This window comes from Manis javanica, chromosome 9 (genome assembly GCF_040802235.1).
Source record: "Manis javanica isolate MJ-LG chromosome 9, MJ_LKY, whole genome shotgun sequence".
Lineage (NCBI taxonomy): Eukaryota > Metazoa > Chordata > Mammalia > Pholidota > Manidae > Manis > Manis javanica.
In genome coordinates this window covers 10103038-10120659 of record NC_133164.1, presented here as the reverse complement: position 1 = coordinate 10120659, position 17622 = coordinate 10103038, and the positions used below count along the sequence as shown (strand labels likewise).

The 17622-nt window shown below is 35.6% G+C and overlaps 1 protein-coding gene across 10 annotated transcripts in view; it reads left to right on the top strand.

Moving 5' to 3' along the window:
- CLYBL (citramalyl-CoA lyase) overlaps nucleotides 1-17622 on the top strand; it is a 269007-nt gene that overhangs the window by 225350 nt on the left and 26035 nt on the right. For 5 of the 10 annotated variants that reach the window (XM_073212402.1, XM_037024910.2, XM_037024906.2 and 2 more), the window contains exons 7-9: nucleotides 1377-1470; nucleotides 2837-3004; nucleotides 7501-7625. In XM_073212402.1, coding sequence (XP_073068503.1) covers nucleotides 1377-1470; nucleotides 2837-3004; nucleotides 7501-7625 — 387 coding nt within the window. Of the gene's footprint in view, nucleotides 1-1376; nucleotides 1471-2836; nucleotides 3005-7500; nucleotides 7626-9052; nucleotides 9204-13285; nucleotides 14003-14049; nucleotides 16285-17622 lie in introns of those variants that run through there. The other 5 variants (XM_037024913.2, XM_037024904.2, XM_073212404.1 and 2 more) reach the window with 5 other exon arrangements.

Sequence of the window (17622 nt, the reverse complement as noted above, 5' to 3'; positions counted from 1 at the left end):
TCCCCTTTATGAATTAACTTCCCGTAATTGCCTTTTATTAAGAAACTTTCTGACTGCTTTGTAGCAACATTGTCCATAGTGTCTAATAGATAAGGTTGCTATTTATAAGTTAGTGTACACCATTAATCTGTAGTGTATTATTTCAGTTTGTCACATTAGAACACAAAATATTTCCAGTAGACATTCAGGAAGATTAACTGAGCCAAGTGTTTTCCAGCATTGTATGGTTACATAAACTATTTGCCTTAACAGATTCATAGCTAGCTTGTTTTTTCCCACTGTATGAGTGATCATTTCAATTATTTTCCAAAATATGCCTTCCATTCCACCTGACTCATAAACGTCAGTGTGACTAACACCCTACCTCAAAGGGCAGGAAAGAAGAAATACTTAAAAATGAAGAAAAAAAACAGTTGACCTGTACTGGAGAGATAATACGTGACAAACCCTCTGAGAGGAAACTTTGAGACCTACTGGACCATGCAGCAGGGGCAGAGCGCATATGTTTGGGGAGCTGCTTCGGGCCTCCCGATCAGCGCACTTGTAACACTAACCACAAGTTCTTCCAGCCTGCCCTGGAAGTCTGAGAATATAACCAAAGCATATCCCTTAGAAGTAATTAGATTTACACAATGATTTAAGTATTGTATAGCACTCACATTACTGTAAGTAGTATGTTTTACCAATTTAATCAACAGTGTACTTAGAAGCACTTCTTCTAACCCCTAAAATTCATCAGCAATATCCTTGCCCGTTTCTCATGTCTTCCCCACTCACATCTATTAGCATGCTGCATCTCCACATTTGCAGAGTCAAGATGAATGTTTTTAATCTTTATTTTCACATAGAAATGTCAAAGTTGCTAATTAATGACTTGTTGCATTTTTATTTTCCACTCCGGGGTTGTAGATTTTTGTACTGTTTATCTTTAGTCCTGAGACTAAGAAATTTGATCCTAATGCATATAATGTAACTAGTTTGATTTTAAAACTGTTTCCTTCTTTCCTATGGTTTTACATATATTAAGAAACTCTTAAAGCAAAACCAAATTTTGGAAAAATAAAAATAACTGATAGTACAATCAAACTGAGTTAGCTCAGTCTTCTCTAGAAATTGAATGAAGAATCTGAACATTATAAATATATTCATATATATTAATAACTGTATTAATATCCATTGAGCAAAGCAAAGATGTACAGCGTATTTATCTTGGACAATATTAAATACCTTTTGAAAGCGTGAATTTGGGCTACATTTTTAGGACAGGTTTCAATAAACTGTGTTAAGAGTTGGATCTTTCTGTTACTGAAATATACCCTACCTCTCTCTAAATCGTGCACTTCTGTGAGATTTGGTTCTGTTCTGCTCTTTTACAGGCAGTGTGTGAAGAAACACTAAAGGCTGGATCTCAAGTGGGTCTTTTTCTAGATGCAGTTGTTTTTGGAGGAGAAGACTTTCGAGCCAGCATAGGTGTCAGACACAGATTTTTCTCTCTGTCTCCCACTCCCACCCTCCCTCCCTCCCCCAGCTCCCTCCCTTCATCCTGCTCTCTCTCTTTCTCATTTCTGTGTACATGTGTGTGTATTTTTTCTTTGCCCACTTCACGAATGGACATTTACATGATAATATATATTTGCCAGCCATGACAATGGTTTTTCAGCTGAATGGGCGACACTGCCTGATAATTTAAGGCACCTCATAATTGTGCTGCTTCCAGAAAACAACATTATTACTTCTGTTCATTTATAAAATAACTTAAAAAGAGCCTGTTGCAGCCGCAGATGTGTTAAGGAATATATGACATCTCCTTTGTTCATAATAAGTATGCTATATGAACAACATCTTCACTGCTTGAATATTTTGTTTTCACATCAGACTGAGGGCTGTCTAGGCTTCTAACACAAATTTAATGCAATTTCACATTTGTTTTAACAAATCATTTTCTCCATTAAATGTAGTATGTAAAAATTATTTAAAATAGACTTAAATTTCTCCTAAAATATATTTCAGAACTCTTCTTATTATTAAATATGTATTGAGATAGTGTGCTGCTTTCCACTGATCTTCCCCATCCCTTGAGCACTACACTTCTGGTCTGGTGCATGTTTAAGTAGAGAGTATGAGTGCATCTCACAAAGAGGCCAGGGCCACAGAGCGCTTTCAGAACCACAGTCCTAATGACCTGAAGACAGGAGCTTTCCCTGAGCAGGGTCATGGTCCAAATACAAACAGTGGTACTACCCGCTACCCAGGGGTGAAGAAAAGGAACTTATTTAGTACCAGTTTTTCCAGGAGACTTTTGTGCGTCCAGTAGCTCAGCAGGCACTTACTGCCTGTCTCGAAATGAGTGCCCTTCCATTTCCCCAAGTTGTCCTTCCAAACCCTGAAGCTGCAGTATTTGGCTCAAAACCTCAGTTACGACAGGGCATTGCAACCACAGCACACACAACTCTGTGCTCAGTGAGAGAAGTTAACCATTTCCTTGTACAGCTGCCTAGCTGCCTTTTGTGTGCTATCTTGGGACTGACACTTTCCAAATGACAGCAAGAAGGAAAAAATATACTAACAGTCATTTGTGATTGTATCTCCTGAGATGGGGAGGGGCCTTTTCTTAATGCATACACAAGTGATTATACTGAAAGCTGTTGCAAGATAAATAGACATGAAATCTATCTCCATATATATCCCTCTCTTCATTTATATTTGAATCATCATTTTGCTGGGGAGCAGTTCCCAGGAAGCGTAGAAGTCTTTACAAACTGAGTATTTGTAATAGCTGTCTAGGTTTGGTTTCCACAGCTAACGTCATCTTTTTCTGTCAACACCCCATTTTCAGGTGCAACAAGTAATAAGGACACCCACGATATTCTCTACGCCCGACAAAAGATCATTGTCATAGCTAAGGCCTTCGGTCTGCAGGCCATAGATCTGGTATACGTCGACTTCCGAGACGGAGAGGGGCTTCTCAGGCAGTCAAGAGAAGGAGCTGCAATGGGATTTACCGGTATGATTCTTGATGATGTCTCAGAATGCAGCCTCTAGATTAGACATCATTCCAGAAAAGTAGATTTGTAATCTGAAATTAGGGTTTCTGTTGTAGCCAGCTAGCTCATACTTATTCCACTGAATAAGTATGCCCATACAGGGCAAGAACCTGCTGAACAAATTGTCACGTTTTCCTTTGGCTCCACAAGTCATTTTATTGAAAATAAAATCACTCATTTTATTTTCTCTTTATATTAGCTACGTTTATTTTCTGTCCTCTTAAGTATTTTCCTGCAATTTTTGCTGACCCACGGGGGAGAGGAGGCTATTTTTAGAAGTTTTTTTCAAGTAAATTGCCGTAAGAATTTGAGTTGATGGATAAAAGAAAAATTTCCCCAAATAATTCAAAACACTAGTTCATTTCTGAAAAAATTTTTGGTGATATCTTCTTTGATTTTTTTTTTTTAACTCCTACCTAGTTTTTTATGCTTTTGCCACTTGAATCCCCTCCTTTCTCTCCCACTTCCCAGTAAGTATCTATGCACCTGGCGACACCTACGGGCATTGGCTGGCACTAAGATCAGCGGGCCCCTTGCAGTCCAGTCCTGTAGTGCAGGCAGATATCTGTTGATTGGTACTCCCAGTCACTCAGAATCCCCAGGAGCCTGGGGAGCAACCGAAAATTGTGTTTTTGCGACAGAAGTCTATTTTTTGAAAAACCACAATAGAATTCTGTGCACAAACACGTTTGCAGTTGCATACACACATGCAGCTATGGATAGAAAACATCATAAGCTCTTTTATTCTTGTTTGTTTTTCTGCCGCAAGTTTTAAGAATATCATGATCAGAAATGTATCCAAATAATAAAGAAATAGATAAGAATCCGTGCTATCCCTTTTGCAAATATTTCTGAAATGTGTGTCCAGTTAGGGATTCCTAAAAGAAACATTTCATTAAGTGGCCTTCAGTGTAAAAGGTATCTTAATGGATGATTTAACCCAAAATAAAATTGAATGATTTAAGAAGCAATTTTAGTATTATATTAGAATTAAATAAAGTGCTGACATTTGTTTTTGTGTTTTTAACCTAAAGGGTTAAAACAAAATGTCATCCAAATTTGTTTAATAAGTAAATAATTGTGATCTTTTACGGAGAAACATTTTTCAGTAATCTGAACTATTAATAAATGAATACTTCCTATGTTTAATAGTGACTAAGACAGAAAGAGTCCCTCCACCCCAGCCCTGGGGTTGTCCTTGTCCCTGTGGTCTATTACACCTGCCTCTTTCCAATGACCAGTTAGGACATGGCCCAAATGGAAAAGTTGAAGAAACACTCCATGAAATCTATCTAATAGACTCTGATGTTGTTGGGTCTAAAATGTATGGCATTGACTGCCAAGCAGCCAGATGTTGCTCTGAAATGGGCACTAATTCAATAAAAATATAGAAAACAATGAATTGATGCTGGCCCCTATCACCATCATTCATATAACCTGGGTGTCCTCAGCTTCCTCGGGGGTAAATGTTTGCTCCAGAACTTAGAAGGGAGTTTGAGAGTTTCTCTAAGATAAAGGACTGAATTAAATTGGTTCCCTAATTCAATTGCCAAAGACAAGTTATTTCAAATCAGATTTAAATTTCTAGACTATGCCCAACTCAGCATGAGGAGCTTATGGGCCTGGCACTATTGTTTCTCAACAACAGGGAGTATTAAATCACACACACACACCAAAAAAAAAAAAAAAAATGGAAGCAGGGGGAGAATGGTGAACACAGAGGGTACAGTGCCCATCATATATTCAAGTGAACCAGTCAGTAAAGTAGGGAGCTAACTTCATAGCCAATTTGAAATTTTTAGAAGGAAGGTTTTTGTTGTCCCAATTATATTTCTACATACTAATGAAAGGTAATTAGTTTGATAATAAAATGAGATTATTTTCAGTATTTTTAAATAATAAATGCTTTGAGTATTTTAGACCACTCGTGGTCTGTTTGTCCTAATTGCTTGTCAGTTAATTGCCATGGCTTCGGCTTTGCCCAAAAAGGGAAGGTAGGAAGAAGGGGAAGGAAAGAAGGGGAAGTATACGCCCTATGAAGCAGGTGGTTGAAAAGACTTAAAATCTAATGAAAGTATTGTATTATTCATAACACTGGTAAGGAGCACTTAGTCTTCCTATAAGGATTCTCTGTACTCTTAAAAATTATGTATTTTAAATGACTAGTAGTTTTTTTAAAGTTAGCCATGCATCAAACAGTGGGTTATAGTTTCTTTTCTGCAGTCATTATTTCATGGGGCCACAATCCATGTAGACTGATTTTAAATAAATGTTTTGACTGTATAAATGTCTGACTTTAAGAATTATTTTTAAAGAAACCAAAAGTAAATCTCAGAATAAAGCTTTAACAGCTGACTTAGTCATCACAGTTACTCCTAGTACTACATGCTGAGCAGTAAGATTATAAATATGAAGCACTATAGGTTTTCTTCTTTTTTGCAGTCTTTTGTAGAAGACAAAAATGACACCATCATACAGTTACCTAAAAGACTTGACAGGTATTGATTTAAAGCACGATATATCAAGTGGTACTGTAAAAAAGGATTTCATGGTCATAAATTTTAATGTCTTCCAATTTTGCACCCTCTCAGTAACTTGTCAATAACAACTCTTCTGTATAAAATATTTGCTTCACTCCCACATGGCATTAAAGTCTGATGTTCAATTGTTAGAATATATAAGATTCAACAGAAGATAACTCCACATATGGATGTTTATAAATTTCTAAAACCTAACACATACCTTAAAATTAGCCTCATTCCCAAAATACATGGGTATTTCAAACCATCAGTAGTTTCACTGTATTTTAAATAGTTTATGTTTTGCCTCTCAAATTATAGTTCCTGTACCAATAAGTTCTGATGAAATTTGACTTTTTTATACATTAGTGTAAATTATGTATATAAATTATAAAAATCAGGACTAACAATTAGTACAAAATAACTACCAGAACTGACATCCTTTATTAATAATACTGTAACAACTATTAGATTACTCACATATAATTTCAATACCTACTAGAATGAAAAAGCTTTCACTTGTCATTACTGATATTATTTGCTCCCAGAAATTATTTCTCAGATGATTTAAAGCATCTTTATTTATATAGGGTTTTAATGTTTTATTAGTGTGATAACAAATAAGAATGAAATAGCAGTGTGAGGATGTTTTAATTATGCCACTGTAAGGAAAGACATTGCTATGTTTATTCACATAAGCTCTTTCATGAAATATTAAAAAAAAATTTTTTACACTTTTTTTCTATTAGGATAATAACAGGAAATGACTTCTTTTAAAATATCAAGGATACAGTTTTTACTAAATAAATGTTAAAGCAACTATTTCAAAAGCAAAGCAAATCGATATACCAACAAATATATTTAGCAGAGTAAATTATCATTAAATGTACATTCATTTTTAAAGAACCAAATGTCCATAATTTTATCATGTAATAAAATCTCATCGTTATTATAACATTAAATTATGTTGCATTTTATTAATGGCCTGATTAGATTCCATTCTTCCCTGATTGTTAAATTGTTTTTTTAATGACTGCATGATTTCATAGAATCCTGTGACTCTTATCTTTGAATGATGTTTTTGTTTAAGATCCTTAAACTTCAAAAAGAAGCATAAAGCTTTTTTAAAGCTATTACTACAGAGAAAAAATTTCTGGAGTGTCTAAGAATTTATATAAGAGGGAAATATCCAATCTTAATTCTATAAGAAAAAGGGAAAATCTGGTTACATTTTTGGTTAGAGAAACTTTCTGTTAATTTTTATTTTTAAATGGAGTAATTTAGAGACTACAGTATTCAAATCTGCCTTCTATTTTACTGTACTGATTAAAATTTTTTTCATTAAAATTCAATTTTCTGTTAGTGGTTAGAAATGACACACTATATTCATCTAAAAGTGAGAAAATTAAATATTACTGTAAGTGCTATTTGATATTCATATGGTTGTAACATCTGCTTCTATAAGCTTTATGAAAACCAACAGACCAGTTTCTAAAAGAAATCATGGGAAGTGGGAAAGTGGGTACAAAATAAAAGACAACTTAAAAAATTTGAAAGAATTAACATATGATTTTTCTTCTACTTTAATTCAAAATAATTACTCTAATTTCCAGACATTATCCCTTAAAGTTCCAGCCAAGGCAGTTACTCAGCAAGCTGTCTAGTCAGTCCACCTGTAACTAAAAATAAGAGATAAGCTGCACTAAGGTGGCATTTCCTTAGGATCAAAAACATAATTACTCTCATTGTAGTATTTGTCCTTATGTGCTGTTTTGGAAAAGCCTCCCCAATTGTGGTGGTTTTCTTTTCAAAAAATTCTAAAATAATTACTTTACGTACAGTCTGGCAAGGCATTCAGGAGCCTTGCATGGTTGAGACATTTTATTTGAATGTACATTTGTTGTTTCATGTTTCCGGTATTATTAATCTTCTTGTAGGTAAGCAGGTGATACACCCTAGCCAAATTGCTGTGGTCCAGGAGCAGTTTTCTCCTTCCTCTGAAAAAATTAAGTGGGCTGAAGAACTGATCGCTGCCTTTAAAGAGCACCAACAACTAGGAAAGGTAAATGTTTTGTTAATGCCTTGGTTTAAACTGGCATTTAAAATACTGCAGGGAACAATGGGAGAAAATATTGTGTGAGTGGCTTTAGAAAATTCATTGTATTTTTGCTGGGAGGGTGTGTGGGTCAGGAGGACAGCATTCATCAGTGAGAAATTCACTTAAGGTAAATTTGCCCTTCCATGTTCCTGAATATTTCACTCACTGGCTTTCAATTCTCTCGTTTTATTCTTTTCATAAACTATATTGGCAGCCTTTAAGAAAGCAGAAGTCTATTTAGTTTTTCTCTATAGACTCTGATGAAGCATTCATATGAAAATAATTTTAGATCGAAGTGAGAGCAAGTTGTAATGAAATAAACACAGTTTGATCAAATAGTTTTGGTGGAGAAAATAAATAAATTTCAAGTTATTTTAATTTGGGGGGGTGTACAAATATCTCCTCTAGTTTAGTCATTTAAGAGTGGGAGGTTGTGTATGTGTTTGTACCAATTTCTGGACCTGAGATTTGGATAGAATGGAAAGCAAATTAACACTGGAGTACGGTTGTTCCTAATTTAGTGCATCATTGAGCCTCGCGTTTCCTGCTCTGTGGGTTTCTGCTATGTAAATATTTCAGTGGTGATGCGCAATCTGTCTCCACTTTGTGCCAGTAACACTTAAATTAGGTGTCGCCTGAAGGAAGATTTTATGCTAGTTGCAGCATTGTCAGTTAATTATCTTAAAGGTTATTTGCAATAATACCGTTTGCCTCTTTTTAAGAGGATGGGGGGAAAGTTGCATTTATAAATCTGTCCAAGAGGTAGTATCAAAACTCAACCTTGTTATTTAACAGTAAGGAGTGAAGTTTTGAACAGTGCAAAAGCACTTCTGGGAGAAAGAATGCTGAAACATTTTAAAGTTCTTAATATTAAAGTCACCCTTACACCAAAAAAAAGGCAAAATCTTTTTCAGTGGTGAACTGTTAACATCAGTGTGAGAAGTGTCACTTGTACTTTTCACTGGCAATAAAAACACCTGAAAATCCCAGGACTTGGGTAAGTGGGTTAATAGTATTAATTAGGTCACTCCCTTCCTCTCAGTATGAGTACCTGCCTTCAAGTCCAACCGTGCGCGCATGCTCACCCTCACACACTCACAGGCTCATCTTACAAAAGGCAGAATACGTGATATTTGCAGCATCTCATTTGGACTTACATCAGTTTCAGGATAAATAGCATCCTTTCATTTCAAATCAGGAGCGACTATTGGAAAAACTTTGCAGTTCATAGAAAAATATTTTTAAGTTGACACTGTGTTCTGTATCTTGAGCCCCAAATCCAGATCTTCCATGAATAAATATAGATATTTACCTAGAGAGTGGAGTCATATACTTTGTCATTCATACATGCAATACATGCAAGTAACTTCATTCATTCCCCTCTCTCCCAGGCTTTCCTGTGCACGTATTCACTAAATGTTCTGCACCTCTCTGTGTGTGTACCTTATGCCAGCTGAGAATATGCATGTGATGAATACTTCCTACTGAAATAATAAACTGAGGCAAGGTGTGGACCATCAAAATGGCAGACCAGTCAGAGTTCCAATTGGGGCCAACCCTGCCTCCATTAACTGTCTACATGGGGTTTCACATTGGATAACATCAAAAGCTGCCACTTGGCCTTGTAAACAGCTAGGAATAGAGGAGCAGTTACTCTAAATTCCAATAGCCAGCAAACAAAATTCAACTAGAAACAAACTCTTTTACTGGCATTTAAGTTCTTGAATGAAAGAAAAATTAATACTTTCCCATTGTATCTTGAAAGTGTTGTTCCCAGGGAAAACTGTCCTAAAGTGTCCTTGCCTTTTGATGATGAAAACTAATGCTAAATTTGAACTTTTTTTTGTTTTGTTTTGTTTTGATTTTTTAAAATCAGAATGCCCTCTTGTTGAGGCATAAGCTTTTACAACAGTGTGACGAGACAGCTTTTCTTAACACAGAACCATAGAAATTAGAGCAGAAGGGGAGACTCACCATTAGGTCATTTCTTCCTGGCCCCATTCGTGTAGGTTTGTTTCCTACAGCAAATTCTCCTGGTGCTTTGTCCAGCAAGCTTTAAATGATTCAAGTAATGGGGCTTCCAGTGGGGACATATGGTTATTTTATCCAGTTCTCATGTTTCTTTCACTTTGCCTATAAATTGGCTACTCACAAAAATTGGTTCTCCAGGTAGGTGACTCTGGGTCTTGAGGGGTCTTGGGGCTTAAGTAATGTGGGTTCTGTTTGTAAAGGTTTAGTGTAAATAGGTTGCTCAGTTGTATAAAGTATTGCTTCCAACAAACATCTAATCTGTTTTATTTCAAATGTGAATCACTGATGAAAACATACACCCTCAGATACTTTGTCCAAAGCACACGTGACTGTCAATGATGGGAAACTGATAGTTTGTGTCCTAGTGAGACATTTACAAATTTCTAAAAGATCTTTTTTCATCCTCTGATGAAAAGTCCATTCACATAATGTTTTTAAGAAGAAATGACCCAAGAAGGCAAAAATTATATATCTTTGCCTTTCCCTATTTCCTGCTCCCATTTTTTTTCTTTTAAGACAGTCTTTATTATTTTTTTTGGAGGTTCTCCTTCTGCTTATTTATTTTTTTATTGAAGAATAGTTGACATACAATATATATTGGTTTCAGGTGCACAATATTGTGATTTGACAATTTTATACATTATGAAATGCTCACCATGATAAGGGTAGTTACCATCTGTTGCTGCTCCCACCTTAAATTAATATTCTGCCTAAGACCAAAGGTATAGCTGAAGTCCACAATTAATGCCAGATCAACTATGTTTTCTACGTATTAATAACTACTTGTTATATATTTTAATTACTATACAAAAATAAATTTGTACCTTTTCCTCCTGTCTCCTCCAAATAACAACATTCATGGGAATATGTAGACAATGAGTTGATAGATTATTGGGGTTCAGTCTTTGGTATGAGAAGAATGTTTTTTTGTTGTACTTTAATTAGAAGGTCTAAGGAAATATATACAGTTTGATGCCTTCAGTTTAATATTGGGTAAAAAAATACCTTACATGAAAAAATAATTATCTCCTCATATGTCTGGCAGTGTTTGGCAGATAATGGTACTTGTGACTGCTTTGTTTCAGAAAACTAAAGGTACTAACAGGCTGAAGAATTTTACCTGGCAAAACAGTCCCCATTAAAAAGAATTAGGCTATAGTTTGACATTAGGGACTCAAGGTCATCTTCTCTTATTAAAATCTGTTGGAGAAAGTTTAAACATTCCACATAGTCTATCCTATTTTAATTCCCATAAGCCAAAATATTTCTAATTTTTTGTGAGGTATATATCCACAGTATTAGTCAAACTTGATTCTTTTATCCTTCCAGAAAAATACATTTTGAGATATGACCTGCATGTCATTATTTCAGCTTCAGATTATTTGGTAAAATACTTTAGCCAGGATAAATCACTTCCATGTGATTCATTTTAAATTTATAAAGGATTTTCTTAAAATTTAATTTCATTTTTTGGTGTTATTTTTTCATAACAATGGTGATTCCAGTGTTTGAAAATTCTCCATTCAGAACTGAATTTAGTATTGCTTATTAAAGAATGTAATTTTAAGTTTTCTTTTTATAAACTAAGAACTGTATATAGTATGAAAACTGGATAATTAAAATGAAAACATCTCAAGCAAATAATATTAATTGATATCAGTGGAAACTAGTTTATATATAAACAAATATACGTATTTGTACTATATATACATTCACAGAAATACAGTACTATGTATTTTTCATGTCTATATTATAAACTCAGTGCTAATTTTTTTCTTTCTGTATTTATTACTACTTGGGCAAAAATGACAGCTAAAGGAGATATTTGCTTTCTTTTTTAATCATTGATAATCCCAGGAAATTGTTATGTAAGAATTTGCCATTTCTTTCAAATGGAGAGTCTAACAGTAAGATACAGAAGAATAGCAAAATGTATACATGTGATAGATTTTTAAAGGTACTTTGCTAGAATATTCATATTTCTGCAGTACCTGGCTACAAATATGGCTTTGCTTCATTTTCAGTTTTCCAAGTACCCTGTTTTATTCATATCATTGCTATAAATGCTTTATTTGGTTTTGGAAGGATTTCATTTAACTTTTTCATTATTTTTCATTCATTATACCTTCACAAGATGGCTAAAAAACAAGGGAAGGGGAAGTGTTCATTTTTAAAATCTGTCAATTAACAATTATAAAGGTAAAAAACAAGGTTACTACTTGACATAACAACTGTAAAACATCATACATAACTGAAATATTTTAATTTCACTCATGAGAAAACAATTATGCAAGTTAAAAAGTTTACACTCATAAGCAACTCCTCTACTGGAATATAAATTGGGAATATATATCTTAAAGAAAGTAAGAGGGTTTTTTTTCCTCTTGTAAGTAAGTCTTTTCATCTAGAAAATTACAGATTAATACCCTAACCCCAATACTGAAAGTAAATTATTTTAATAGGTATCTGATTGCAGCTCCCACACCTTTCATTTGTGTTTCCAAATGCAGGGCTTTACAAAAGAAATACTGTTTGGTCCAGATGGCCTTCTAGAAGGCTCCCTGAGAGAACTCAGAAGTCTCTCTAGCCAAAAATATTGTTTCCGCTTATTTAAGTGCCAGAAATCCCACTGCCACTCTTTCACGCAGATCAAATAAACCGTCTAAAGATTTGGTTGTTGTCTTTGTCAGCTGAAAGGTTGATTCCACTAATAGACAACAGTAAACCCTCCCACACCCACGCATCCTGCCACCCACAGCCTTGTCCTCCTCTGTTTATACGCAGGAGTACTAAAATCAGAACCAAGTAATTGCTAGTGAAAATGAAAGATGAAGAGACATAACTCTACTTTTGAGATCTTTGTTGAAATTCTCCCTTTATTTCCTTGTTCATTTAATACTTTTAGAACTACATGCCATAATTTTGACTTTAAATAGCTGAGAGTCTATGTGCCATAATTTTGACTTTAAATAGCTGAGAGTCTGCCGATGATGACCTTGAGGCTGATTTGATTAACCACAAATTGCAGATTTCTAAACATTTAAAGCAAGGCAGTACAATTCTAGTGCTGACCATATCCTGTTTCACATAGTTTTAGTGGCAAATGACTGTTTCAGTATTAGAGGATAAGAGATTTTGTATGTGAGTTAAATCAGCTAATTTTTAATGTTGTTTGCTTCATCTTTAATTAAAACACATTCTCAAGGATATTTTAGTCAACATATTTCTCTACTCTAGTTTATATTTTCTGGACTTTTTTTTTTTTTTTGCTCAATTTCAATGAAAAAATATAATTCTTTTAGTTGGATGAAATTCAGAAATCCTCTAGTTAAATCCCTTCCATTTACAACTTAATGTACTAAGACTCAACAAGAGCTCAGAAGTTGCCCATGGTCCCTCACAGCCAAGGTGGTGATAGAGCCCTGACAGGATTTAGGGCTCACTTTGTAAATTAAAATATGAACATAGTTAGCAGAAATGTGGTTTCAGTTGAGTCATAATGAAACCCCATGCTAATGACCAAAACTAGTTATTTCAAATTAGTATCTTTTTCTTAGTCATACACTTTTTTTTTTTTTTTTTTGCCTAAGCAGAAGCCGTTGAGGAAGAAAGGCCACAGAATACCGTGTACCTTGTCTTCCCAGCTATCATCCCTACATTGCATCCTCCTTCTCAATTCTGTCTGCACTTGTCCCTGAGAAAGGCTTCTTCGCTCTGATCACCACAAACCCGGTTCTGCTTTATCAGTTATCATTTGTTCAGTGCCCCAAAGTAGATTGGAAACTCTCGGAGCTGGACTGGGAGCCTTTGACAAAGAAGCCGTATCTCTCCCTGAGCTCAGTTTTATCTCACTCAAAGGACAGGTTCCAAAGTCCTTTTCTCAGTTCCACCTGTGGTTGCACAAGCACACCATGCCTTTCAGTGTCTTTAATAGCAAGATCCAAATAAGGGCCATGAAAGGATGGCTTTACTCCTTGGACATCTTTCTCTTTTCCTCCCTTCGTATATATGGATCTGTATGTATGTTTCTATGTATCTCTTTCCGGTTCCTCATTTTCCTTTCCATGAATTCTTTTTTGTTCCCTCTTTTTCTTTATATCTCGTTTGATTTCTTACTACAGCAGCTCCACATGCCACCTCCCCCCCACACCTTGCCTTCTCTCCTCTAGCAGGTTATAGTAAAGTTCAGAGCATTCTTTTTTTGTTGTGCTTCTTAAAAATGTTTTTACATTCTTAATTTTTGCTGTACTTAAAATTTTTGTAATTCTTTTTTATATTAAAAGACAAATGGAAATTTTATTTTGTTATAAAACATAAACCAAGAGCTTCTATAATTCTCTATTCTTTTCCATTTTAGGTTTAGTGGACCTCAGTGAAAAAAAAGGGGGAATTTCTCACTACTATCCTAGAGATAAAGACTTCTATCACATGCCTCCTTGCGGCATCTTGAACAGAAATAGGTACACAATGTACATTTAGTCAATTATATTTAGCTAACTAGTTGCCAAATTTCTGACACTGCTAAAAAGGTGATTTTTTGTTCCCTTGTAGAAAAATTGAAAGAAAAATTTTCCCGTTATTTCATAAGTTAATGTTCATCAGTTGTATTCTGTTAAATCTCTTAAAGTTTAAAATGCCATCTAGTTAATATTAGTTCACATAATTGTGTCTTCCAAAGAAAGATGAAACCTACAGTGTATAAAATAGAAGAAGTTTAACATTAGCAGGTCTTAGCTACAAGCTGCTATAAAATGGCCTTCACCCTCTGATTTTTCTCTTAGGCAATACCATGAGGAATTTAAAATTTGACATAAAATAGTCTGAGTTAAATATTTGCACATTTATCTCAGTGTTAAAAATATTTTCAAACAAGATTTCTAGTTCAAAAAATCTGAGGAGGGAGATGATAGTTGCAGAACTATATAATTACTAAAAATCAATGAATTACATATTTAGCAATGGTTGAATTTTATGGCATACAAATCATACCTCAATAAAGCTATAAAAACAACTGAGAAAATTAAGCACAAAATCTAATTCGCTAACAAATTTGGAAACTTCTTTAGTAACAATATGCTTATAAATCCATTTGTTTCACCTTGGTAGGTAGCTTTCCACTGGCATACTTGGCCAGAGTTTCCCAATTTCCTTTTCAAAAGATATTTAAAATGAAGACTTGTCTATTCCTGCTGATCATTCTGCCAGAATATTTTATTTATTTATTTTTAATTATTTCTATTTTGGCATCATTAATCTACAATTACATGAGCAACATTGTTTACTAGACTCCCCCCCATCATCAGTCCCCCCCCTCCAAATACCCCATTACAGTCACTGTCCATCAGCGTAGTAAGATGCTATAGGGTCACTACTTGTCTCTTCTGTGTTGTACAGCCGTCCCCATGACCCCCCCTACATTATGTCTGCTAATAGTAATTCTGCCAGAATTTTTTTTTGTATCATTAATCTACAATTACATGAGGAACATTATGTTTACTAGACTCCCCCCTTCACCAAGTCCCCCCAGAATATTTTTTAAGATAAATTTTGCTGCCTACATTTCATGGGCTCTGAAAAGAATTTTAAAAACAGAAGGTAGCTTTGGTGTCCCCTACCCATTTGTGGAGTAAGAATGCTCTGGTCCACTGAGACCCTCCATCTGGGTGAGGAGACAACTCAGAACTCGTCACATATTAAGATAATTGACCCAAACATTCACCTCAACTCTCCTCCCTACTGTTCAGCCACCTTCACCTTCCCTGCCAAATCTATCTTCCACATGTGGTGCTGCTTTTCTCCTCCAGCTTCCTAAAACTGTTGGTAAAGTCCCAAATTAATCTTACCAATGTACAACACATGAAGGCTTCCATTTTCTATGTAGAGCTAAAACTAGATGTTTTCATGCTTCGTTTTTAAAAGGCAAAATTTCAATGATGTCAATTCATTTTACAACTACTCAGTTTCCACATTGCAAGGAATTTCCTCCTCCTTACAAACACATCAGGCCATTTGTCTTTGTTTGTGCTCTTCCTGCTTACCGTCTGCGGACAACTGTCATGTTCCCCACCTCGTCCAGCGTAAGCGATGCTCCCAACTTCAGGCCACGTGCTTTGCTCAACATTTCCTCCAGCTGATTTTCTAAGTTTTTAAATTCTTTTAAATGTATTTGTTTTCAAATACTGATATTGTGTGAAATATATATACCCCTGAGTCTAGTTTCTTAAGGAGACTACTCAACCTGTGATTTATGAGTTCAGAGGGGACAGGAAGCTTTAGGCATGAGTCAGCCTCTGCTCATTGCATCTTCAAGAATGCTGATGTCTCTCACAACCCTGGAAGCCACTCTGAAACCATAGAATTGTGTTATAATTCGATGCTCTGCTTCTCTCTGGGCCTCTCCATAATAAATGGAATTCAGTCATCTCTGGCTAACAATAGCAGTAGCAGTGAAAACAGCTGCAGTACTGATGGACAGTGACTGCACTGGGGTATGGGTGGGGACTTGATAATATGGGTAAATGTAGTAACCACATTGTTTTTTCATGTGAAACCTTCATAAGAGTGTATATCAATCATACCTTAATAAAAAAATTTAAAAAAAAACAGCTGCAGTGTTAGCAATGATCATCGTGGTGGCACTAGCAACCAGGTAGAGGTGACAGTGTTACCGATGGTAGTGGCAGGAGTATCATTGGGGACACGGTCATGGCTGTGGTGACAGTAATGGTAGAGGTGGTGTCAGCTGCAGCTCCCATGTACTGAGAGCTGTTATGTGACAGGCGATGGCATGCATTATTTTAATCCCCACAACAGCTCTACAGGAGAGGTATTATCATCCCCATTTTACAGATGAAGAAACTGAGACTTACAACATTTGCCATGGGTCACACACAGCTAGGAAAAGGCAGAGCCTGGATTCAAATTCAGATGTAGCTGACCCAACAGCCAGTATTCCTAATCTCCTCCTCAAGGTGCCTCAAATGGGAGAACCCAGAGAAGCTCCTGACTCCCCATCTGTCCCTGTGTTTTTTTATTTCAGCTGTAGGCTACTGAATACCACCTTAGAATGTGCCTCCTAGAGAGTTGTCTGCTTCTGTTTGGTGGAAGGTCACAGAGAGAGGTGCTGCTTGGCGGGTGACCCTGGGCGTCCTCTCAGGTCAGCACTGACCTGGCAGGTAGAACTGCGTTGCACTGGGGAGCCTCCCGCGCCCTCCGTCCTGTGCACCACCGATGGTTCTGTGCTCTGAATTTTTAAAGCCTGAGCACTACAGAGGAAGAGATGGGAGGCAAAAGGAGGGAGCTTTTTCACCTTTCAGAATTTGGAAAATAAATCCAAGAGGCTGCCTAGGATACAGGGACCCCAACTCCCCATGCCCCCCTTAAGGTAAGAGCTAATGGATCTTCCCAAGCAGCTCAACAGACCCAAATTGGCACTGCATTCCCCAGTCAGGTATGCAACTAACCCCTTTCAGATATTTCAACTGTTAACATTCTTATGAATTATTTTAAGGGCTTCCCCATCAAAGGCCGTGACTGTCATCTGTTGAATTTCAGTGCTATCAGTAATGACAGATTAGCCCATTGTGAATTGTCCATGTTGAATGACTTCAGTTGAACTTTTAGAAATTTCATGTTGAGATATATTAACATCTGTTAATTATCTGGCCATAGGAGTAAATAACTATTGAATTTTAATTCAAAATACTATTTAAATACCTGTCAAATTATCACTACAAAAGTGTTAAGAAAAACATGTTCTGTATTTTCCAAGTCTTCAGTATTCTTTTACTCTCCTAATGGAAGTTTAAATGATAAATTTATCCATATCATATCATTATTTTTTTCAGCCTCATCCTGAGCAATAAAATGTTTAAATATATATTTTAAATAAGTACAAATAAAAAATACATACACATATTTTTAATGTAAA